The sequence below is a fragment of the Sander vitreus genome, chromosome 6, assembly GCF_031162955.1.
Source record: "Sander vitreus isolate 19-12246 chromosome 6, sanVit1, whole genome shotgun sequence".
NCBI lineage: Eukaryota > Metazoa > Chordata > Actinopteri > Perciformes > Percidae > Sander > Sander vitreus.
In genome coordinates, this window is record NC_135860.1 from 12,664,508 (window position 1) to 12,690,827 (window position 26,320).

General features: G+C 42.3%; 1 protein-coding gene across 7 annotated transcripts; it reads left to right on the forward strand.

The window, feature by feature from the left end:
* Positions 1-1,026: 1,026 nt before the first annotated feature.
* Positions 1,027-26,284, forward strand: fam131bb (family with sequence similarity 131 member Bb). Of its 7 annotated transcripts, none has more exons than XM_078252660.1 (9): positions 1,027-1,108; positions 13,889-13,926; positions 16,246-16,281; positions 16,698-16,800; positions 18,493-18,717; positions 18,938-19,075; positions 19,987-20,297; positions 21,128-21,397; positions 23,150-26,284. In XM_078252660.1, the coding sequence occupies exons 4-9, from the start codon at positions 16,704-16,706 to the stop codon at positions 23,363-23,365; spliced, it is 1,257 nt and encodes a 418-aa protein (XP_078108786.1). In that variant the 5' UTR covers positions 1,027-1,108; positions 13,889-13,926; positions 16,246-16,281; positions 16,698-16,703; the 3' UTR covers positions 23,366-26,284. The 7 variants fall into 7 exon arrangements, with proteins under 7 accessions (XP_078108786.1, XP_078108787.1, XP_078108791.1 ...); XM_078252658.1 differs by lacking the exon at positions 1,027-1,108 and adding an exon at positions 5,810-5,969; XM_078252659.1 differs by lacking the exon at positions 1,027-1,108 and adding an exon at positions 5,810-5,969 and having other exon boundaries at positions 16,698-16,791.
* Positions 26,285-26,320: the final 36 nt, after the last annotated feature.

Genomic DNA, 26,320 nt, shown 5'->3' on the forward strand with positions numbered 1-26,320 from the left:
CCACACACACACACACACACACACACACACACACACACACACACACACACACACACACACATCAAATACCCTGGTGACTCATATAGCCCAAACCTTTGAGTCTTATCACACTTTCAGGTGCAGTCATTGCTTATACAATGCTAGAAATCTCTCATAGCGTGTCTATTATTGAGAAATCCAATCGAGTGAGAGCATTTCACCTCTTCCTAATACAAATCAACTCAAGAATTCAAGATTTTATCTGAATCAAGTCTCACTTTTACCTGTTCTGGGCTTAAATGATTCATTGATAAGTTAATCGATAATAATCATCTTTTTTTCATGACGTCACCAATAATTGACAGATCAATAGATAATGAGAATAACCATTTGTTGTTTGTTAAATATTTCTATAATCCTGAAACAAGGGAAACAGCATTGGAAATAATTGCCGTTAAATCACCCTAGTTTTTCTATATCTTTGCCTAAGGCTGAATTTGACACTAACATTTTAGAATTTATGTTTTTCCAGTGAACTTCAAGTGTACACTTTTTATTCTGACTACATCTCACCCCGCACTTGGTTAACTTTCAGATCATCATATGACATTCAGGTTGAGTCACAGTGGAGTTGCACTCCATGCACAGTTCTCCTCCATGCACACCTCTGTAGTAGCTGTTGTGTAACCTGTTGCTGCCTGATTCATGTCTGTGAACTACAGGGAGTGGTCTTTAGGGTCTTTGATAGCCCATTGTCCCGCAAGGAATGTTTCCAGTCTCTCCCCACTTCCACTGGGAGAAAAAATGTGTTGAATTTCCACTCAGAGATTTCCACAGCAACTGTGCTGTGAAGAAGAAAAAAAAAAAAAAGTGCACCCCATTCTTGCTTGCCGGCTCTCAGGCAGGTGACATGCGAGAAGAGGTCAACGTTTGTTTGCCGTTCCAAATTCCAGCCAATTCACAAACTTGCTTTTTGTCTGAGGAGTGGCGGGAATAAGGAAGCTGAAATGACATGTGTGACGCTCTTCTGCCTTTTTTTCAGCCAGCTGCAAACATTGGGTGGTGCCATGATGACTGAAGTTTGGATCAGGCAGGGAGAGGGACATTCCAGGGTCCTGTCAGTCCGGAGGTAAGACAAAAAAGAAAAACAGGAGGCCGTCAGAATCAGAGCCAGACAGCCTGGAATGCAGCCAAACCTTGGAATGAACAGCTCTTTTCCCCCTCCCTCTCTAAAGTGCCATATTTCTCCCTCCCTCTTTGTTTCATGCTGCATGTTTTTTTCACAACTTTTCTCATCCATTCCTCAGTCTACCCTCCATACGCTGCACTTTTATTTCCCTTCCCATCTTTCTTTCTGCTCTTCCCTCTCCATCTCTCACTGCTCATGTGAGTCAGTACCTGCTTCATAATACCTCAGTGTTATTATCCTGATCTTGGATCACTTCCTTCTTTCTCTCTCTCTCTCTGGTCATTTTCTAAACAAAGGAAAAGTGTGAATCCATTTGAATGCAAGGTGAATTAAAAGGTAAATGTTTTTAATTGCTCACTACCAAGTAAACACAGTTGAACGGCATAAAACATGAGCATGTCAGAGAATACTGTATGAAGCACATTATTTGTGCTCTATCTGAGCAGTAAAAACTTTGTATTGCTTTCCACTTTTCCTCTGTTGATATAATATGTTGCATCCACAAATATTTTTATTTTCAAGCTTTCAAATTTTAACAAAATACACCGAACAAACAAATAAACACACACTGCTGCGTGCCCTTTCCCCAGTTTGCCAAGAAATGGGAACTTTAGTACACATCCAGGTACAGTGCAAGAACAAGCCTTCCACAGTTTCACATCTAAAACACATCTCTGATCATTTATGGTTAGGGATGTGAGATAAAGTTGATGAAGGAAGCATAAACATTAACCCCATCATATAAACATAAAATGTAGCCTACAATGGAGGTGTAAGGTAGATAGCGGTGCCCACAAAGCAAAAAACATTAAGCCATCAAGCAGAAATTTCAAGCGTACTTTAGACAGGATGATAACCTGCATACTTGAGACAGAACATGGTCTCTTCACTCAGCACCCAGAGGAAAAATCTCTCAGCTGTCGAAACTGGCTCCGATTCAAAACCAGTGTGAGACTGCAGTACCACAGTTCTCCCAGCAGGTGTCAGACTATTACACATTACTGTGGCTGCGTACACAGCCAGACTAAAATGCCTTGAGGAAAGACGATTACTCCTTGACAGCAAGCAAATCCACATCAGCTAGAGATGTGATAAAGGACAGGAGGGTGGGTGTGTAGATACTGACATGACTCTAGAAGAGAGTGATAGACTTGTTGAGGAGAATGCACACATGAGAAGCTGGACACAGAAGCATCACTGGGGATAAACAGTGCAGCAGCAGTGGTGGTGGTCTAGACAAGGAGGGCTGGAGCGAGAGAAAATGTAGGGTGATTTCAGGAGAGCAGTAAGGAGAATTGTAAATAATGGAGGAGAGTTGGGAACTCCTCGTAAGGTTTGCCTAAGAACTGGAGTGCACAAACACACACACACGCACAGAGACTCCATACCACCCACACACAAATATAAAACTTGCAAAGAATTCAAGCTAGAAATGGTGAACTGCCAGCCCTCATCAACTAATAAAACACATAAACTCTATCTCCCACTGGCTAAAACAAAGCTAATCACATAAGCACAGCCATTAGAGGACACCTTATTAGAGGCTGCCTCTTTTTATAACATTTATATTGCTCCCTCGTCCCCACCCACTACCTACGCCCATTTATTCCTCAAAAACAAACATGTTTTAACAGAATCCCCACCCCCGCTTCACTTCTCCTTCCCCACACATATTTTGTCTTCTAAATATGTGAAACCCAATGCAGGCTGGCTGTCAGATACACACCCTCGCTTCCTCCTCAACACTCAACACACACACACACACACACACACACACACACACACACACACACACACACACACACACACACACACACACACACACACACACACACACACATTCTCGTCTAACTAACTAGGTAGTTGCTTGAGGGCAGATGCATAACGTGGTTCCAATTAACACATATAGTAACATTAGCACACACATAACACATAGCAGCAGTTAGGTTCGGCAGAGCACAGAATGAAGACAAGGGTATATGGAAAGTAGTGGGCAGTGACCAAGTAAAGGCAATAGGAAAATTACATCTTTTAGAGGACTTTAACCAGTCTAAAGTAGTTTTTTTTTTAAAAAGAATAATGGTTTGCCAACCTTTAAAATGACTTTAAAAACAGGCATTTCCGTTCATCAGCACAGAACATCTTGAACGAAACCAAAGTAAAGCTGTTATTCGTTATCCTTGAGGTGCAACCTACACAACAGCCAGGGGCTGATAGATAGACAGTGACAGGTACATGAAAGTCTGATTGCAGGAATGAGGTGTGTGTGTGGGTCCCCGAGATAATATTAAACAGGGACTGCTGCATTCAAATTCTGCGCAGCATTATCACCCCGGATAGGAAAACAAGAGGCGAGCTGACGGGAACCTAATAGAAGTCATCTGTGTCATGTGTTGCATGCAGTTTCATGTCATTGTACATACATGTCATGTAGAAATGTGTGTGTGTGTAAGAGTTGGAAAGGAGCATACAAAGACGGTGAGAGGCAGTCATCTTTGTAAATGACCCATGTATCATGAGTGAGATTAGTGTCAAGAATTTCTTCCCTCTGTGGTTGACCTTGTCTCGCATTGACAGCCCATATCGTAGATCACCACGTTGTCACAAGTGTAATGTTCTAGCTTTGATACAGAAGAATGTGCAAAGAAAGCAAGAGCCAAATATGAATTATGTTGACAAGGAGCGACAGGTGAAGCAGGATAGATACACCTAATTATCCAATGATTTTAGCAAAAGGCAGCAACTGCCTTGACGAGAGAGAGACTGACTGAAGGATTATAGAGACTCCAGACAGTGACTTAGACAAAGTAATGGGCAGATGGAGGGGAAATTGAGAGCCAGAGAGGGAGACAGGGGTAGAAGACAATATGGTCAGTTTGCAATTACACATATCAGAGGAGAGTAGGTTTTTTTTCTCCAACCAGTTTCAGGCTATGTGAGCCAACAGCCCCAAGTGAAGCTGACCTCTGCAGCAGCCTATAGCCTCATCTCCTCTGCCCCAGTGGGAAACCAACAGAAAGAGCTAACACACAGCTATAAACCCACAGTGCAGGGGTTGGCTTGATTATGTATAAACTGTTATGCCTGGCTTTACCTTTTTAGTGCTATATCACATCCATGTCTCTGCATTTTTTTGTATCTATTTAATTCTTAAACTAAGTGATTAGATTGTTGTCTTTTTCCTTCGTCCATTCTGTAGTGCTAATTGTTATTGCACACAGCATCATCTCCACACCTCTCCCGCACATGACTCAACTGTTCTTTGCTTTCCTTCCCATTACTCCCCCCATCTGCCCACGTCTTTGTCTCTCTGTCCTTCAATCTGTCGTGCTCTCTTCCTTTGCGTCTTCTTTGCCCCACAGTGTACGTGAAGTCAACAAAACATGAGTGACCACACATGCACCCTCCACATCTCTTCAGTGTCCAGACTGCTCCTATGTCATTTGCTGGGCAAACACGTATAGAAAAAGCACACATGAATTTGTAATCGGCAAAGAGAGAGAGACAGGGGGCTTCCCAGACAGAAGTAGAGGAGTAAGAAGTGTCAGAAAGATAGCGAGGTAGGATTTTTTTTTTAAAACCCTGCAAATAAGAGAAGTGTTAATATGAAACTAAAGTGAGACAGGGGGATTTAGACGGAAGGTGTAAGTGTTAGAGATATAGATATAGATGCAAGTTAAATTTAGAGAGAGAGATGTAAAAGAGCCACTCCTCTCATTTGTTTCTCCAGGGATGAGGGGATGGGGGGAATGGAAAGAAGGCAAGGGGATCAAACACAAAAAGAGGGAATAGAGATATGGAAGATATGGGAATGTGAATAAGAGTGAACAAAAAGCGAGAAATATGTGCAGAGATGACTGAGGGGCGGATCAATACAGAGAGATGACAAAGAAAGAGGTGGAGACTCAGCAGCGGCTTGACTGTGAAGGAAAACCCTTTGCTGTTTTTTTCTTTCAGGATTGTGTAATATTGGTGTATGTGCAGCATTTTTGTTTAATGATCAGTGTGAGGGAGGGAGTAGGAGGCGTGATTGAGGGGGAGATAGAGAGATGAAACCGCTGCAGTGCATTGTTAGGCTGAGTGCACACAGGAGAGGGAGACAGAGAGAATCCCCCATTTTAGCTCAACAATATTACGGCAGTGCAGAGATATCTACAACAATGGCAGCTCGGCACTTTCAGCATTGTGCTATTTATCTTGTAGTGGCAACCCAATTCACACACAGTCAATGTAATTGTTGTGTTAAACTTTCATTAGATTAATGCCTGTGGTTGTTTTGATCTTTCTCATTTACAAATTATCAAATCATATTGTCATTGTCAGTCCCAATAACTCAAATTGTTTAGGTTAATGTAATAACAGCGGCAAATTAGATTGAATATCTAATATTACAGGTTACATATTGGTGATATTTTTACCTATCATTAAAAAAAGAAGACCATCTGTTTAACTAATGCTAATAATGCCTCCTCGCATCTTTACTTAGTCCCAATCTATTTCCCTCAGGACACTAACTGGATCTCTTCTAAGACACTGCACTGGGGGAGGGAGGGAGGGAGGGAGGGACGGAGAGAGAGAGAGAGAGAGAGAGAGAGAGAGAGAGAGGGAGTGATCGAGCAAGCGCAGGAGGGAGAGAGAAAAAGAGAGAGCACAGGAAAGCAAGAAAAAGAAGCTAGAGCCGAGAGAAAGAGAGAGTCGCAGGCAGAAGAGGGAGAATGCGCGGTGTCTGGGTAACACTTCCACGCTTGTATCCAGGGCCTTTGTGAATACACCATGGGATGCATCGGCTCCAGGACACTGAGTAAGCCCTGCTTCTCTTCCCTCTCTCATTGCGGGTTAGAGAGGGGTTTGGGTGGGAGGCAGGGGGAGGATGAGGAGGAGGATGGGGAGCAAGGGTTTGTGTGGAGACTATGTATGGACAAAGCTTAATATATGTGTGTGTGTGTGTGTGTGTGTGTGTGTGTGTGTGTACGTGTGTATATGTGTGAGGTAAAGAGAAGCAAACATGCTTCTCTTTCAGTGCAGTTTATGAGCAAGGTGTATGGTCACAGAAGCTGTATACACAGTATACAGGCAAGATGTCAGAGACAATATGTGTTAAAATGTACTACTGTGTGTGTGGTTGCATCCCCCAGCTCCCTACTCCCCTCCCTCCCTCCTCCCATCCCTTGATTTATGATGCTGTTTGGCAGCATGTATATGTGTGTGAGTAGGAGGCAGAGAGGAGAGGGAGGCGGGAGAGGGAAATGCTGTGAGAGTGCTTATTTATAGGGCGGTATGGCTTGCAGAAAGAGAGGAAAAAGAGACAAGGGATAATGCCGTTGTCAGGGCCGTTTGCACAGTTTGTTATTATTTGCATGAATAATAGGGATAGAGGGGGATAAAGACACGAGCGGCAGAGAAAAAGAATTTCAGTGCTGGCAGGGAGGGAAGAAGGGGGGGAGACGGACGGATGGCTATGGAGAGAGGGGGAATGGGAGGGGCAAGTACGTGCAGGCGAGGGTGTGTGGGCTTGATGGGAGTTTTCAGGTGAGGACCCTCCTGGATAAACCCATAGATGACTTGTTAAGTAAGGACTGCTGCTAAGTGGGGAAAGACTGGGTAGAGATTATATAAATAATCTTTTTTTTTTGGGTTGTTTGGATGAATATAGTTCAAATATGTTGCAGTGCATAGTCAGGTCCTGCATGTCTTAGTATGTAGCATGAATCACGCTCAAAGGTAAAAATAAACACAGACTTCCTTTGGTGTTAAATATTAATGAACCACTTAGCACATCAGGCTCTTAATCATATTCGGGGTACATTTTACGTCACTCTGAAAAGGGCATAACCTTTCAGGGGTTCATGAATGTCAAAACCAGGTTAAAGACTGGACCGCCCCCCTTTTTTTTTTTACTAAATGAGAGGATTTTAAATATATCTAGAATATGCAAGTGCAGAAGTAAGAGTACTACAGCACATGACACAGTTAGTAAAGCAGGTGTGAACTGAATTCCTGCAGGAACAGTGTTACAGCAGCTCTGACCATCCAGATTACAGTATTTGACACACTGTCAACACTCAGGTCAAGACAGGAGACCTTACAAAGCACAGCCACTCCAGCTGCTGGAAATAATGTGATTGAAGAGGACAGAAAGCTTTGGAAAGGTGCCACATTAATCTGATTGTGAGCCACCTGAATACTGATGCTCGTTTTTATACAAGTGATCAAAGAAGCTTAAGATTTCAATAAGGCTGCTGCAGTAATAGCAGCTTCTAATCAGGGATAAGTGATGAAGAGCTGTGATAAAGGAGAATATGCACACATTCAAAGTACACTGAAGGCTGTCAGACACATGTAGTAAAGATTGAACATCTACTTAAGGGAATATAAGTGTTATCCCAAGCTGTGTGAACTGTAATCTGACATTAACGTGAAAATAAACAATACTTAAGAGAAGGACGATCAGGTGTTTTCAAGCAGCTTGTCTGTATTGTCTGTGATTCTCTTGTAAGTATCAGAATTAGCAGCAGTCTAGAGGCAAGGTTGTGTTTATCCTGGGTGAGAATGGCTTTAGTGTGTGCTATTGATTGGCCTTCTCAACTGCAGTCCACGCTGCCAAGCAGAGATCAACAGGACTGGATCTGTCTCCGTATGGGAGTAGCCCTGATGTATCTGTCTGCCTTCCGGTAACACTATCTCTCCCTGCTCCATCATATCTGGGAGTGTGCTCCGTGGTCAGGCCGTGATATCTGTTTGTACCCACACACTGCTGTAGTATGGCAAAAATCACGCCTCTGTGTGATAGGCCTGTGCCCAGCAGGTTGAAAAAGTACATACTGCATAGTTTACTTTGTTTTGGATGTGATAGGGGATGTGACACCGAAAAAACTATAGTGGCATCTTTTAGGAGTAGCAATACTAATAGAAACCTTTATTTTCCTCCTTAAAGGACAACACTTTACCCTAGATATCACTTGTTATTAAAGGTCTGGCGGTTTAAATGTTATTTAAACAGAAAATGTAAAAAAAAGATGTAACTGAACAAAACTATAGGCCTTACACTAAAATAATGCAGACAGTGAGAATAGTTGTTCATACTGTAGGTGTGTGTTTGCGGCTGTTAATACAGACTGAGTTGGAAAATTAAGGGCTGACATAAATACCAAGGTTGGGGTTAGTTTACTTTCACCTTCAACACTTTCAACTGTTTCTTTGCCAATAAAAGGTTCAGTCTACAAAGAATCTACTGAAAATAAATTCCATAATCATTTTGGATTATGTTTTAAACGGGCCCTTTTAACATCTGCTTCAGCCCAGCTGCCCCTCACCACCACTATAACCGGTTCAGGTGAAGACACAGTGATGTACACTGATGTCGGTGAGATGTCTGCATCCATCACCCCTTCAGAGAGCAAAAGGCCTTGAGAAGCGATGGGAGGGGCACATTCTTCTTCAGCTCATCAGCAAGGAAAAGGCAGTGAGATCTACTGCAAAATAACTACAGACTGTATTTTTGTCATTGACTCAGCTTGTGTGTGCAGTGCACAGCTTATGTGCTTCATTAAGAGCAAATTTTCACCGCTGCCAAACATAGTGTTAGTAATTGTTACAGCAGTTACAGCACCATGATGTTGATCACATTTGTAGATGTAATGTTGATAATGCTATTATCCATAATTGTGCTAAAAGCTACACATCAGAAGCATTTGTCTGTATCAAGTTACCAGGCCACACTATAACTGTGAGTGCCGGAATCATTAATCATGGGATAATGTAGGGCATTGTGTGCAGTGTGACGATAACTGCTATGGGTCAGGCTGCAGTGGTGAAATTATAGATATGAATGTGGGACATTATGACAACTCTCACCTGTTTGTGATGCCTGTGTTTAGAGAACATTAAAATTACATTTAATATTTGAGAACTTTGACTTCTTTTGTTAAATGAAAAGGGATTTGCAGAAAAATAATGTTAATTTGTAGAAAATCATGTTTTTGTTATTTAAATGATAATTTTGGTATCATCTAGCTATTTTCACAGTACCCAACTTAAGTGTATGTATGTGTGTTTGCATGTTCACGTGTATGTATGTGTTCTTGCATGGACCTTTCGATGACCTCAAGTTTATATCCGCCTTTTGCTGCTATATTTAAATGCACATAGGCCTAATGTGTGGGTGTGAATATAATATAGGCACCACTGTTGCTTCACCACTTTGTCTCATCACACTGTTTTTGCCAGTGCATTACAGAGGGATTCCCTGTCATTAAATTGAAAACCAAACACCTCCTCTAACACCATGCCTTTACACACTGTCGGCCAACAACTGATACCATGTCCCGCATTTGCCAGTTTGCAGTCTGCCTGTAAACTGGCAAATCTGGCAGACTGAAGCTGATTGATTGGCTTCTGTCCAGGTTGGAAAAGCCTTGTACATATGAACACATTCAAGGTGAATGACTCAGTGATGTAGTGCCTCAGAGACAAGGGGGGACCTGATGACCCTTACCTGCATGGGTGTGTGTCAGCATATGTGTGTGTATACACCCAAGGTCTCCAACGTAGCATATATAGCCTTTTTGTCATATTCTCAACTGTGTGCTATTATGGCTTGCCTTGTTGCTGGATTCCAGGTTACAAGTCTGCATCATTATGGGAGGGGAATTGATTAAAATGTATATGTGTGCTCACCCTTGTATCATTTTCAGCCTGTACGTGTAAGTGGCAGATCAGAAATAAGAGGAGTGTGTGTGGGCACATGATGGCAGGCGTTTCTGTAAACAATATGACTCAGCCACAGAGTGTGTTATGAAATTGAAACATAATGCCATGAAAGAGAGAATTCTATCTCTACAATTTGATCTGTGTGTGTGTGTGTGTGTGTGTGTGTGTGTGGGGGGGGATGCATTTGTGGATGCACTAAGCATTTGTGTGCAAACCAGTACTGGTTGTCTCATTGTTATCTGCAGCTACTAAGTACTTCAGTGCTGATAAAGAAAAAGGCCATCTTTACAAAGACAGGAGGAATCCTTTGGAGTGAGAAAATAAAGATTTCCTGCATAGAAGGTGCTGTCTGATGTACACGTAACTGGTTGACATTCTTCTCCGTCCTCTGCAGGTTTTCCTCCCTTCATCTAAACACTGCACTGTGCTTCCGTTTTAGGTCTAAATATGCATTTTATATATATATATATAGCAGGCCATTAGGATGTTTATGGAAGGTATCAGGTTGATGATGCTGGGCAGCAGCTGCTTGTGCCAAGATACTACATGTTGTAGATTTTTTGATATGATAGTGCAACAATGACTGCTGTAACCTATTTACCCTGTATCAGAGATGGAGATCAGCACAGGATGGCAGCCACATTCATGCCTAAACAGATTAATGAGGCGTGTCAGGCCTGCCAATGGCAGGGACATGTAGATTGAGAATGCCATTTCACCAAGTTAATGACAGTAACTCATGCTGTGCTCGAGTGCCTGTTTATGTATATGTCCGAACCCCTGCGTGTGTGTGGATTATGTCCAGAAACACACTTAGCTCAATCTTCCTCGACCAAACTCTCCCAATCACCTGGGCTCTGGTTCTCAGCTGTGTTCCTGCTTAACTCTGGAGCTCAGTAACCCGACATCTGCACATATTGCTGCAAGAGGGTTGCTATCCAAGCAGGTGCTCCATTGTAGCAACCAGCTTTACTGCAGCTGTCACGGTAAACAAGCACCAAGCCCTCCCTGGTTCTTTGGCGTTATTGCTGCAGGGCACTGGGAGTACAAAAAGACAGATGACACTCAAATGCTTCCCACTTCAGCATGAGCCGTCAAGCCACTACAGTCAGAGCTGAAGTTGACAGTGCAGCCGCTGCAGATCTCTGGTTGTTCGTTACGCACGGCCGCGCTGCTTCCTCTTTTTTCTCCTCCATCTCCCCGCCCTCCCTCACTCCTCGCGCCTTCTTGCTCCTTCTCCTCGGCTGAGCTAAGCCCGGCTCCCCTATGACCGCAGGAGGGTATCGAGCGACGCACCACTGTTTGTGTGGTGGAGGAGGGAGAGTGCCAGGGGAAGAAAAGCTGGCTCAGAGCACTGTCATGTGCTCTTTTGTTGTTGCTTTTTGTCAAGGAGGGATCCTGCCTGCCTTCTCAGGAGCAGAATTACGCATTTGTTTACTGTGCTGTTGCGAGCTTCAGAGCATCACCTACCCGGGTACAGAAATACAGAGCGTGCCATGGCTCACTGAGATCCTGGATAATGACTACTGACCCATCATCTATAGAGATATTCTGAGAACTATAAACAACTCTGACTAATCACAGCATGATATAGACATCCAAACCCTTGTGGCTCACTTCAAAAATAGCACATGATTTGATGTAATCTCATATGAGGCACAGACACACAGGATACAGCTACAAAGGTAGACACAATTTTCTGGTCCATTGCTATGTAAAGGCTGGAGGGCTTCCTAGTGGTAGTTTGTACTGCTGCAGTCCAGAAAACTCTTGAGCCATATTGTGATTCATGTTGAGGGGGCGGGTGACGACTAATCTACTAATTGCCCAAAGAAGGTTGAAGGATGCAGAGGGGAGAGGAAGAGAGGGAGTGGCATTCTCTGTGTCCCTGTGTATTATACTGTATGTTGCTGTAGGCCCAATGTATGCGGGTGTGCATATATATTCAGTTGTGTTTGCAGGGCAGATTAATTTTTTATTAATTAATTTAACCCAAATGGGAAAGAAATATGGGGCATTCTCTCCCACCATGGCAGAAAATGAGACATCTCTCTGTCTAACTGTTATCAGCCCATAAGTAACCACTTCACACCGCACTCCACAGTGCCAAAAATCAAACATGCCTGAATAATCCTTCTGAGGTCACATAGAGTTCATTTTTAATAGCGAAAATAGCGCTCGAATATAAATGTGTCCACTCTCTCTGACAACAACAAGTCCTGATGCAAAGTAGTTTCTTCATTTCTACAGTTTTTGGCAACAACAAATGGCAAACAACAATTGGCAGTGTAGTTGTACTTTAAATAATTGTTAATTTCTTATACTGTACTGTAACTTTTATTTTCGTATTGTATCTGTTTTTATATTTTTAACTGTCTTATGTAAAGCACTTTGAATTGCCTTGTTGCTGACATGTGCTATACAAATAAAGCTTGCCTTGCCTTGTTGGGACTGGGGCAGGATATGTGTTAAACCGTTAAACCCCACGCCAGCCGCAAGTTTTGGGTTAAAAATGTGTACTGTAGATTCCAAGCAAAGCTAGCCGAGTGATGTTTTAAAGGCTGTGCAGGACACCCCGTGACTGGGAAATTGACTTTGACACATACAATTGGGGAAGTGTCCCTTTAAGGTCTATTTACCCTGGTAATGTACAACCAAAAAGCTATTTATTCATATAAAGGAACTTCATGTACCTTCTGTGTATGTCCAGAGGTATTATGGGAAACACAAGGAACACTAACTATAGCAGGAATACACAAAGTGGGTTGAGGGAAACTAGGTCGAACTAAACGGGGAAACAAAACACTTGATCACTCCTGGAAGTACCTACTCATATGTATTAGAGATAGTTTATAATGATACTTGTACAATCTTTACAACAGAGGACCACTGAAATGAGAAGACCCCAGGTTTGAGTACTGTATTAACTGTACAAATGAAGCAAGGTGGTCCTGATTCGTAGTTGGCACACCCTTCCCTGTGCGAGTGAAGAGGGTCAATTTCTGGAATGAAGTCTGTCCCTCGTCTCCTGCCCTTGCAGTGATCTGATGCGACTGGATGGAGTTCAGAGGGAAGGGTAATATCTGAGAGCCCAACAGAGACAGAGTGGAGCTGATGTTTCTGAATCACTGGGTCAGTGGGTCACAGACATCACTGGACATTCAGAGAGCCAACAACTCTCTGTTTTCTCGGAGCTGCTGAGGAATCACTCATGATTGCCAAATGCAGCTGTGAAAAACGTGATTGGCTCAGCAATGCGCACACAGACACACTGATACAGGAGTGAGGCCCTCTGAGAGTTGTACACACAGACCCTCTGATACAGAGAGCAGGCACCTAGAGACTGACGCTGTGTTTAAACTCTATTACCAGTACAGTCTCTCTAATTAAACTAATGTTTTAATTAGGATTTGGACAGCCAGGAAAGAGGAGGGATAATAACGTTCATTTATCCAACAGAGAGAGTCTATTTCAAATGACTCCCATCTGCAGTGTGCTGGGTGGATGGCTTTGTGTATGATCTCCCACTGACTCTTCATAGTGCATTAATAACTGAAATGCAGCTGTCATTTACATTTAGAGGAAGTTCTTTGGCAATTACACTCCATTGATAGAGAAAACGTAGGCCTATATGGTCCTAATAGTCGAGACTCTAGACTTTGGAGATGGTTGATGGGAACTCTCAGTTGAACATCCTGGAGGTCATGGTGGTGATGGGGAGGCGATGGGTTGGTGATGTTAGTAAATCAGAGTTGAGGGGGTTAAAGGGACTGATCTCTAATATTTACACCAATCGGATTATTCGCCAGGAAGAATTTACCGAACGTATAAAAAGAAAATATCTTCCCTATTAAACTTTAGCCAAAGCTTAATGAATGATAGGTTAGTGAATATTCTGTGGAGACAAGGCTAATTTGTTATTTGATTGAGAATTGAGTTAAATTAATGTTCCTCTTCTCTCTCTCTCTCTCTCTCTCTCTCTCTCTCTCTCTCTCTCTACCTTGCTCTCAGCGGGTGATGGCGTGCCAGTCCAGAAGGATGGGGAGCAGGTAAGTCTTCAGCAGTCCCTCTGGCTCACCCCTCTTAACTTCCTCTGACAGTGGACTGTTGCCACTCCACCTGAGGAACCAACATGGCTGCTGATTTAAAAAACAGTTTCACAGGCAGCTACATGATGAGCTGCAGCAGTTCACCACACTAGCTCTCTGTAACTCAGGGTTCCAGTGCTTCTGCTATAGTAGATTAGTAAAGTAGCACACACATTATGTGTCAGTTGCTTAACTTCCACTACACCTCCCCCGCCCATGAGATGGGGGTGGCGTAGCTGGAAAACAATCGCTGGTTCGGTTGGCTCATTGCTGTTGCTATGGCGTCTGTTGCTTGATGTCCATCTGACAGAGTCACTGCTTAGTGCTGGTTCAATGCAAAACAGCAGTGGCATCACTCTCTCTTTCGCCAATTTCTTACACACCATTACTATCTGCTTTTACCTATCCTCTCCTCTCCTGTTGCTTTACAGATCCTGTGCTCTAAAACTGATCCCTCTGAAACAGGGCACAGGAGAGGGGACCATTAAATGCACTGTGGACTGATTCCATCATTTATTTATGCATATTGCCCCAGAATGCCCCTTCGGTCCTACGGAGAGCAAAAAAAACGACCACTCACACACACACACACACACACACACACACACACACACACACACACACACACACACACACACACACACACACACACACACACACACACACACACACACACACACACACCCATAGAATTACAAGCAAAAGAAAGAGAGAAGAAAAGAACGGGAAGAGGCTGATTTTGATTAACATGAGCTATCTGGATACATGCTGCATGCAGCTGATGAAATTGTGATCACCACCCTGGTAGTCACTCCCTCATTATGTCATTCAGTATTAAATGACTTCTTAAGTATAGTCCTTAAGTACAATTTGTATACACTGGTACTATTGTAGGGAGGGAAGGAATGAAGTCAGGAAGGCCAAAACCAATGTTTAAACTCAAATAATTTGACATGTTGGGAAATACACTTATTCACATCACTTTCTCACAGAGAATTATATGAGAAGATTGATACCACTCTCATGTCTGTACAGTACACATGAAGCTACAGCGAGCAGATGGTTAACTTAGCTTAGCACGAAGACAGCTAGCCTGGCTTTGTCCTAAGAGCACCTCTAACGCTCACTAATTAACACACTATATCTTGTTTTATCTGTTCAAAAACTGAAAAACAGGGTTTTTATCCCAGACTTTTTCTTGGCAGTGTGCAGAAACTTCCTGGAGTTTTTGCTGCTTGTCTAGAAATTGGTGTACATATTGCTTTCTACTCATCCAGCTTCATATACAGTATACCGTACAAACATGAGAGTGCTGTCATCCAAGCGTATCTCCCAAAATGTCATATTATTTCTTTATGTAAGGTTCTGAGTACTTCTTCCACCACTGCTGTTTACATTGCAGGGTTAAAATATATAAAGAAATTGAGACACAGCTAGGAAAATAATTAACTAAATTCTAAGAAAAATACAATTGGAGGGGATATAGGCTATGTGTGATAAATGTTGGGGACCAGTAGGATTTTTCCAGTTTTGTTTATTTACTCATTTATTTCTGCTCATCCTCAAATGTCTGTGCAGATCGACAGGAAAGTGGAAACATTTCAGCACAGCCATTAACCCACCAGTGCCCCTGGTTTAGTTAGTGTCAGATAGAGAGGAATGCTGTGGCAGCTTTGTCCCCAGCATCTGCCCTCACACACACACACACACACACACACACACACACACACACACACACACACACACACACACACACACACACACACACACACACACACACACACACACACACACTCTTCCCTTCCTCCTGATAGCCTCAGTCCCCTGTCTATCTGCAGCATCAGATACCATTCAACACAGCACTGACATCTCTCTCACTCACACATGATTTCCCTCTTGCTTTTTACATGTTTTTGGCAGCACATGTAACCAGAGAGGAGACTCATTCATCCGTAGCATATTCACTCTGCTATACATCACTAAGCAAAAATACTGATCCCTGTTTAATCCCCTCCCTTCTCCTTGTCATTCTGGTCCTTGACTCTTGCCTTCCTCGTCCCTGGAAAATCCTGTCTATCTATCTCCCTTCTCTTAATTTAACTTCCTCTGCATGTCCAATGTGCAATCCCCCCCCCCCAACCCCCCCCGTCCCTCCTTTCTTTGTTTTCTCCCATTTCCCCTCCCATGCACGTCAATGTTCTCTCTGTCTTCTCACTCTCTTACTCTTTCCCGCTTCTTCTTTACCTATCCCTCTCTCCTCCTCCTATTTCTCTTCCTCAGCATGGACGTTCAGAATTTTCATGGGAAGGAATCAATGTAAGTGTTGTGACCCCATTCCTTTGGTCTACTACTTTTCTTCCACTATCTATTTGTTTCTTTCACCTGTTTTAATTTAACTCACCCTTCAGCCATGAGCTCTTTCCCCCTCACAACCCCCTTCACCTCTGCCTTACAGTCGATCTCTTTCGGGTTATCGTAGTGGTGCACGGTAGTGAGCACAATCAGAATGGCTTATTGGTGCAGAATAAAAGAGTACACAGTTAACTTGGAGTCAGGATTTGGGTAATGCAGATTTTATCTTTTGTATTAACCCAACATCTCCATCACTTCTCTCCACTCACCCCTCTCGAACACACATGTGATGTCTTTGTGCGCCCTGTCACACTTCCCATACTATCCTTTTTTCCACGCTTTTTTCCCCTCCTCCATCCCTGTCTCTTCTCTCCCTCTAGCTGTCTATGGAAGACACCACGTCAATTCTGCCAAAGCTCAAGAGGAACTCAAATGCTTACGGCATCGGGGCTCTGGCTAACGCTTCTCTGTCAGGTGTGTCAGGTGTGTGTCTGTGCTGTAACTGGTAAACCGACCCCATGTTGGCTCGGCCCTCAGTGGGCGCTGGAGTCAACATGGTACCCGAAACGGGTTTCCCTGTATCACTTCCTCTCCACACTGATATAACACTCTTCAATGGCTCCTCCTGAGTCATTGATGGAATTAATTCAGCCTGAAACACAACACACACACACAGTGCATCATCATACAGCTTGTTGCTCTAAGAAAAGGTGAGTAGTGAATGGGAAGTGTAGTTTTTTTTATGTTAAGTGGTTGTGAAACTGTGTTATCCTGAACAAGTATTAGTATGGATGTTTTGAACCATGTATAGTGCTGGGTGAAACAGAGTTCAGTGCAGTCCAGTGCAGTGATTTTGGTTTAATTCAGCTTTTGTGTGGAGTGCAGTTTATTTGAGTGCAGTGAAATGTCTTACAGTACAGTGAAGTGAAGTGCAGCTGCTGCACTATGTGGTGTGGTACAGATTTGTCCTGTAATTTATTCCTCTAATTTATTCATAAATCTCATCTCCATGCGCCACCATCAGAGAGAATCAAACAACCAGGGATTTACAGTACGTGTCATCATGTGTTGGTCACATGAAATATGGAGCACAGCCATTATGCAGATTTCAGCTGGTGTCAGCATGGTAGCAGTACATTTATTTCTTCTTCAAAAGATGTCTGTTCTGCAGTGTGTGTATGAGTCCAGTTCTAAGACTGACAGTGAGGAGAAAGAGAACAGGTTTCTGCTTACCCAGCGCAGCATAGCAGAGGTGTGAAAGCTATCATGTCAACAAGCCAACCTCTCATTACTCATGCCACACAGCCACCTCACCCCGATTAGCTTATTCTATCCCATGATGCACCTTTGTCAGACAAGACATTCCATCCTCTCCTTCTTGTAGCCCAATGGGGCGATGGCTTAGTCTCATTAAACACATGAACGTCACCTCCGCAACTCTTCACCATTTAGCTATTCTCGTAATCCATGTTCATGACGACAGTAATTAAACTACAGACATTTAAATAGTAGGATTGGACTGACAATGTGTTTCTAAAGCTGCCAATATATATATATATATATATATATTTTTTTTTTAAATTGACCATTTCTGTGCCCCACACATCTCAGAGGTATTAGTTTATTCATATTCTTATCATCGAAAAATATATATAAAATGGGACAAAACTATAATCATACATATATACTTTAACCACTTCTGGTCAGCCTATATGGTAATTATTAATCATACAGTAAAGATGTAATTTAATGAACAGCATCATATTTGAGGAGAACAACACTGACTGTCCAATTATATCCTCCCAGACCAGTTTAGTCTAACCCTACTGGATATCCATAGTTTCATAAGCCATCACAGCATCCATGACCAAACAACAATTACACCCTTGATGATAACATGTCTATCTTATGTATGTCTCTCTCCACTTTCTTTCTGTTTGTCCATCCATCCACCACTTTATCTCCAAACAACAAACCTGCTGCTTTACTTCCTTCTCTATCTACCCACAAATGCTATATCCCTCAACTCCTCTCATCACCCCTGCATCAACCTCTCATCTTTTACTTCGATTTTCTTTCACTTCTTCACTTTCTTTTCACTCACTTGCGATCCTCATCCTCCCTCCATCTGCTCCCTCCGCTCCCTCCACTGTCTCATGTCTTCTCCACCACCAGGTGTGAGCCGCACTATGAAGGAGAGAGTGACCAAGCCCACAGCCATGGCCCAGGGTCGTGTTGCTCACATGATTGAATGGCAAAACTGGGGCATGAGTACGGTGGGTCCAGGGGGCATCCCCCTGCCCCGCATCACTACCCAGGAGCGGGAAAAAGAGCGGCGGCTGGAAAGCGACGCCTACAGTGACCTTAGTGACGGAGAGAAGGAGGCTCGTTTCACTGCAGGTTGGAAACACACACAAACAAACACACACACACACACACACACACACACACACACACACACACACACACACACACACACACACACACACACACACACACAAGGGCAGGCCTGTTTACTGTCATCTTATGTGCTCTTCACCTCACTTTGTGGGATTTATGCCAGTTATTCAGCTAATGAAATATAATGCAGGTCCTCACAATGATCCTGGCTTGTCCTCAGGTATCCTGCAGCAGTTTGCAATCTCAGAGGCCACACTCATGGCCTGGGGATCAATGGATGGAGATAGCCGGTCGAACTCAAACCAGGGCAGTGTGGCTCATCTGAGCGAGATCAACCAGGAGAGCATCACCAGTCAAGGTAAAGGACTACAAAGGACTACAAATATGACTGCAGCTACATTTTCAAAGTAACCTGTGTTGCAGAGCAATCTCTGTGTGTAAGCTATATGGTATTTTATAAAGGATTAACAACATACTATAAGAAAAGTATCATATCAGAAAAAAAAAACCTGTCAGTGTAATTATACTATTATTGCTGCTAAAGTACTGTCCATGCAGGATTTTATGTTGTAGCTGGTTGGGTAGTTGAATCCAGGCAGCATTAAATAGCTGTGTCAAATATGAGTGTGTAGGTGCAGAAAAGCAACTTGCAGTATAGGATGTGTCATGTTGCTCAGTAATGAGAACATACTGTTCCATCCTCTCTCTCCAGGCTGGAGGGGAAGCTCATTATTAATTTCACATTTTCCAACATTGACTGTTGGAAGGTAAAACCAAGACACAGCATCTGTATAAATAATGATTTTGGATATTTTGTTATTTATCTAGGAGAGATTCTGTCATTGTCACATTTATTCAGCCAATGTGGACATTTTTTTCTGCAGTGAGTTTTTTTAATTTAAGTTCCAGACAAACCTCCTTATTCTGACCAGCCAGATCAAAGCCGAAACTGATTTGGTCTGCTGTGCTTCCAACTCTTCTTAATTGGATGATAACAGCTGAAACCAGATTACCCAAAACACATTAAAGGTTAATTTGCTGGTCATTAGAGGCGGGGTTATTTAGCAATTTAAGATGAAATAAAATGCGGATGTTTTACTAGTGTTTGGGATTCGGGATTTGAGATGATATTATAAAGATCATATTATCAGGTCGATTCAATCTGTTGTGCATTTTGCTACTAAAATGTGACAAAAACTCTATCATAGCATCTTCCTGTTACCAACACTTCTACCATTACCTCTAATTTCCCCCTCCCATTTTTTCCAGATCAGATATTGCACCACTCCTCAGCAGAGGTGTGGCCTCACACATACGTCTCCCAGGGCCACTACTGCCTCTCCTCCTCTGATGCCTGGGAGCCGATCAGCAACGATCCCTCTGGCGTGGCGTCTCCCCCTGCTGGCTCCTACGTTATGGGGACTGATGGGTATGACGGGCAGGCAGCAGCTCACTTTCTGTCGCAGCAACAGCAGCAGCAGTACACTCTCCAGCAGCAGAATCAACTACAACAGCTGCAGCAGATCCATCAGATCCAGCAATACCAGCAACAGCAGCTCCTGCAGTATCAGCAACAACAGGTGGAGTCTCACGTCTGTGGGTGTGACACAGGGGTGTAGCCCCTGTGAGAGAGAGGGAGATTTAGTATGTGAGCATGTTTACTGTCGCATGTCTAAGTCACCCTGTTTTTTGTTTTTTTAAAACAACTAGATAGATGTAGAAATCAGTCACATCATTGGTTTTCGTGTTGAGTGGGAAAGTTCATTCTTGACCTTGGGAATAATAGTTTGACAGAGTAATCTTTTTTTGTTTTTCATTCTTTTCTTTAAAAAAGTCTTGATTTCCACCCAATGACTCTTACATTTTAGCTGATAAAACACCTTATTTTATAGGTCCATAGTTTCTTGTAATTTCCTAGAAAGGAACTGATGTTACTCTAAATTAGTAATAAGATTCCTAGAAAGGATAATGTCATTTGATAATAATTATATGGAATGTTTGTCACTAATTTAACATATACAGTATAGAGAATAAAGTCAATTAATATTGACTTTGGTTTAAATGGAGCATTGCTTTCCAGAAATTGATATCCAGAGTAAATTATTCTAGATATCATAATATCAGCACAACTATTTAAAAACACTAGTTCTTGCTTCAAATTGCAAGTTGGAGCCAAAATGAAATGATAAGCCTAAATGTCCGTGCACAAAGAAAAGCAGTATTGATCACCAACATAGTCAGACAGAGGAATACTGTAAACAGTTTGCTGTATTGCCTTCTTCTTGGCTGCTGGCTTTGTGTATTTTGTCAAACTGATTGATGCTGTGTCACCTCTGACTTGACAGTTTGTCATGGGTAGACTCAGATCACAGCTCTACCTCTAACTCTTCCTCTTCACCCTGTTTTCTAGTCGCTGGAGCAAAGGCTGCACAGTGCCAACCACTCTTTGCAAGCGACGCCCAACAGCACCATCCACAGCCTGGTCCATCCCGTTCACCCACCATTGGTCGATCTGTGGAACACGGGGCAGATGGAGGCCTATCAGACGGACGCTGGAGGCTACATGGGTGTGGCGGCGATGGTGGAGCCGAGCCTCTGTGTTCCTTCTGGAGATGACATGGGAACAGAACACTCCCCGCTACTGGAGCAGCAGGAGGAGGAGGAGGAGGAGGAGTTCAAGGTGAGGTGAACGTAGGGTTAGATTACATAAAATTACATCCTCAGCAGTTAATATGTGATCTGTGAAGTGCCAAGACCCTGTAAAAGACCTTTTACACATGCAAATCATGCATCATTTATATTCATAAATTTTCAAATGATTCCATACGTTTTACAGATTTATTTCCAATCTAGACATGGATATGGGTTTGTTTCGATTAAGGCCTGCGTGTTAAGAACCTTAAATGATTTGTTGATTAATTGATTAGTCAATTTCTGTTTTCAGCTTGTCAAATGTGAGGATTTGCTGCTTTTCTGTTTATATCTTTGTAAAGTTAATATCACTGGGTTTTGGGCCTTATAAAAATTGTGGTAGGCATTTGTCAGACAGTTAATAGGCTAAACAATCACATAATTAAAGAAAATACTAGATTAATCCATAATGTAAAAACAATCATTAGTTGCAGCAGTATTAAGTGAACAATCAGTCACCTTTACCTCGCGTAACAACAGGGATTGGTTTGAAAACCCTGTTTAATTAGTGTGTTCTTGCAGGGAACTTTAAAGGGGCACTTCACAGATTTCCATCTACTCAGCATGTTAAAACAGTTGGACAGATAATGTCTTTTGTGGCTCTGGGGGAAACTTTCCAAAGTACAGAAATAACCTGGTGACGTTAACAGAAAGCCTGTGTTACGAACGAGGGGTGTTGGGTTTGAAAGAAGTGGGCATTTAGGGTCTGAAACATGCTTATGATATGCATTATGGGTATTGTAGGATCCAGAGCTTGACCCGTACTAGGGACTAAAAATCTGGATATCTCAGGCCTCTGTTGCCTCAATTGTAATCTCTATAAACCGATATGTACATATGAATGCAGAATCTGTAGGCAATGGGACAATATTTTGGTATCAGAAGCTTTCTGGTTTCTGTTTGTAGTCCGAGTAGTATTGACCAATCAAGTTTAAGCGGGCTTTGGTTGCATGCAGGTCAACGAGTGGAGAGCGAACAAGGCAAAACGCATTGGCCAAAGTGCAATCTTGGAACCCATCGGCTTACGTCTGATGGTGGTGTGTCTGCACCAATCTAGCCTATCTCTTTGAGAGAATAACAGAGCCGGTATGTGTGTGTGTGTGCGCTTATCTTATGTGTGTGAAGTTATATTTCTGAGGAGGTGCATGTCAGGCTACGCAAAGGGTTTGACGTAGGTTTCGTATATATGCGTACCTACGTACGTACCTACGGCGTAGATTCGATGCAGAACCATAAATCAGGCTTTGGCCTAAAGGTCGTCTGGACCTAAAACAACGACAAAAAGTGTCGATGTTTGTCTATTGGTGTCTTTTTTTTTTATTTGTTTCTTGTGAGTCCCCCAACTTTATGGAAATGCATCAAGCTTTTCAGCAGCTGACTCAGACATTGTGGAAGCTGAAGCTTCCTGCACGCACCAACAAGGAACAGTTTGTGACTATGATTTAACAAACCAACAATAATGGCCACTAAATATCCATCATGGTCAACTAAATATCAACTGTGATGGATTAACCATTTGAAGGATATCTGGGAAGTCTTTCCCAGTCGATCCTCACACTCTGCTGGTTGTCTGAAAGATGGGAAATCAGTCTATAAACCTTTGGAAGGCAGTTGGCATATATGTAAATATAATACTTGTAGCTAATGGGATAAAACCTACAAAATCTGTATGGACCCTTACTTTGTGGTTTAATTAGTAATGTTGACTGAACCTTCTGTGTGTCTCATCTGTCCTGTTCAGGAGGAGGAGATTACAATGTGCATGGAGCCAGAGTTGGCCTCGTTGACTCCACCCACGCAACTAGGGGATGCCTCTGGTGGCAGTAGTCCGGGGCAACCGCCGGCAGAGCCAATCACAGAGCGGAAGTCCTCCGATGTCACCTCCAGTCTCATTCAGAGGCTAGAGAAGGAAGAGGAGGAGGGGCAGGGGCCAACCGCTTCCATGGCAACCAACTGAGTACCTGGCTTGTCAAGAGACTCCTAATTACAAACTGACCTGGGAGTCAGCAAGGAATGAGCGTAATAATACAATATATATCTATTAATCGGTTCCTTTTCAGGTATCAAAAACACAACTTTTTGGTTGCGAGATGAATTCTTCAAAATGGTGACAAACAGATTTGGAGGTGGACTCAAATGAGACAAAAGCTGATGCAACAAAGGACACCTATTTCTTTATAAGCCTTACATCCCAAAGGTAATTGAAGAGATGAGGATGGAGAAACTGAAGAGGAGGAGGATAAAAGGAGGAAGAGCACTAACTGAACGAGACATTTTCATCAGGAAAATGAAACCATGTTGAGATGAAGAGGAAGGGAAAGAAAACATGCATGCTTTTTATGAAGACAAACAATTCGACCCTGTCATCGTCTTATAATAATAAAAATGAAAAATCTATCATAATAACACATTATAATAAGAATAATTTTGTAATAAAGCAAAAAAAGAACAAATCTATGTATAAGTGTATGATAAGATATAATAGTTTTCCTATGGGAGAACTCATCTGTTTACAGCTGTTACTCAACATATTAGTGTTTAATCAAATTCATTTCCCTGTTGCATCGAACACATTGTACACACACGTGTAATTAAAATTAGGTTCAGAAAATGTCAGCATTTCAGTGAAATGCAGATTAACCATCTAAAATAAATTATTCTATGATGTTATGGCACCAGGATGCCCGAGGCACAACCCAGGGACAGGCCTGTCCTGCTGACTGCACTCATTAAACTGCACAGATAAGGATTGTACTGTAAGATAGTGGGCTTCCTACGGTCTCTCTGTATGCATGTTTCTTCAGAGCACTATGGAGTACCTGTACTATACAGCACTGTATAGACTTTGCACTGAACCATAGTATCCCAGGTGGGGCCACAGTGGGCCTGCAGTGAGTTTCATGACGGAGAAATAAAGACAGAGCAGTATAAGCGAATCTCTTTTGCACTGATGCAATCCAACAGATCAGAGGTTGCCTTTGGACTGTTGACGGTAGCCAGTTCCCACTCTGACAACCAAAATCGAGCCACTTGACAACACAAACCCTCAGCTGCTTTTTTTTTTTCTCCATAGACCTAGTCACTATAAAACGAGGATGATAACCACTATTTGAATGTACTGGATGACAGGGAACAGTACATAAGTACATTTTATTTTTTGTGTCTCCTCACGGTCCACATGGGAAAGAGTCAAATGCTTTCTTAAGAAACAAAGATAAGTCTTTCTAACGTTTGGGAGGGAGCTGTTGAAAATGGATTCACTGCTGGCTCCACCACACACACACACACACACACACACACACACACACACACACACACACACACAATATCTAAATTGTAACCAGCAATAGGCAGACAAAACACTGGCATCCCAACAGACCAGTGTCAGCTCTGTCGTATCGATGTAAATAGTCTAAGTATATAAAAATTGCCTCTCACTTACAGTCAAAACTGTTCTAGTACAGTATGATTTCTTTATTTTTTTACACCTCTCAGTCCCACTTTATTTCGGGATCGCTCTCAAGCTTACAATTTAGGCGTGAATTTAGTTTTGAAATTAAAACCGAGGAATGTTTGTGTTGAGCGATCACTTAAACTTTATCCGGTGAATCCATCAGTCGGGGAAACAAAGACGAGCAGTAGTAGTAGTTTTTCTCTGATGGGGAGTACCTTCTCCTCTGACTTTGATGATTGTGTGAGAAACTTTTAAGATGAACAAAAGTAACCGTCGGTTTATTGACTTGAATGAATTTATTTATTGATTGCTTCTTTATGCAATGTTGGGGACAATGTTTATTTTTCTACTGACTTGTTAAAATCCCTTCCAGTAGAAGTTAGAATAGTTGTCACGGTTGTAAATCCATCTTGTTTCGGTCTGGTTTTGAGCACTTTGCACCAAGAAAAACAAACATGGTTAAGAGATTAGAGATGGATAGTTTGGCAGCTCTCAATTATTAACAAATCTATCATCATTTGTATTTCACTACAAGAATCCCTGTTTAGTAACTCATGAAAACGAGGGCTCAAAACTGCAAACAGAATGTCTTTACACAGTGGCACATATTCATTTATTTATTGAACAATTACTTGGTGGGGAGGAGTGATGTGACAGCTTGTACGGAGTCTATAATTTCATGTAGGTACAAACCCTTCTGGGAGCAGTATCTTGGGTTATTTTTTGCTTTTTTTTGTTTGTTTATCAAAATATCAATGAATGAACTAACAAGAAGCCAAATATATTATGTAGATTAGTTAAGGTTTACTGATCACATCTTTGTTAACTGACCGGATGGCAATTGAGTTCTTCTTTTTGTATAATTCTACTGCCATCTTCCAAGAGTTACAGTAACTTTTCTGCAGGCATGACGCTCAAAATCTGCTTCTGATCCTCTGCCTTTCTCCTTCTCTCTCTCTCTTTGTATCTGGTCTGTATATTTGTGTCTGTCTGTATGTCTGTCTGTCTGTCCGTGTACAGTAAGTTGTCTTTTTGGAAGAATCACTGCCTGGAAAAAAAAGAAATAATTTCACATCAACTAAAGGGGATTTGAGGCAATCAGACATGTAACATAGATATGATCTAAAAAATGCTGTTAAAAAAATTGGGTGGCTTCTGTAAAAGTCTGTATAGAATTGGATTTATTTGTATGAAATGAGGCAGTTTGACTTGTGATACCAGTGTGTACACTCACACCTATGCATGCTTGTTGGACGGTTGTCACATGATGGTTCGCCACGTGGTTCCACCCTCTCTCTCCTCTTCTGTCAACAACTCTGTTTCTTCCTGTTTTTTTTTCCTTTTTCCTGCACGACAGAACCTACACCCTCTCCAGCTCCTTTACCTGTCTCCTCTTCTTTTCCACTGGTGGAGAAAGAGCAAATAAACAAACCAACAAATATCATTTTGTGTGCTTAT

Coding starts and splice junctions, on each gene's coding strand:
- fam131bb (XM_078252658.1), top strand. CDS start 5,942: ATGGGATGCATCGGCTCCAGGACACTGA. Junction 19,076..19,986: donor GGAGAGCATCACCAGTCAAG/GTAAAGGACTAC, acceptor CATTTTTTCCAG/ATCAGATATTGCACCACTCC. Junction 21,398..23,149: donor AGGAGGAGGAGGAGTTCAAG/GTGAGGTGAACG, acceptor TGTCCTGTTCAG/GAGGAGGAGATTACAATGTG.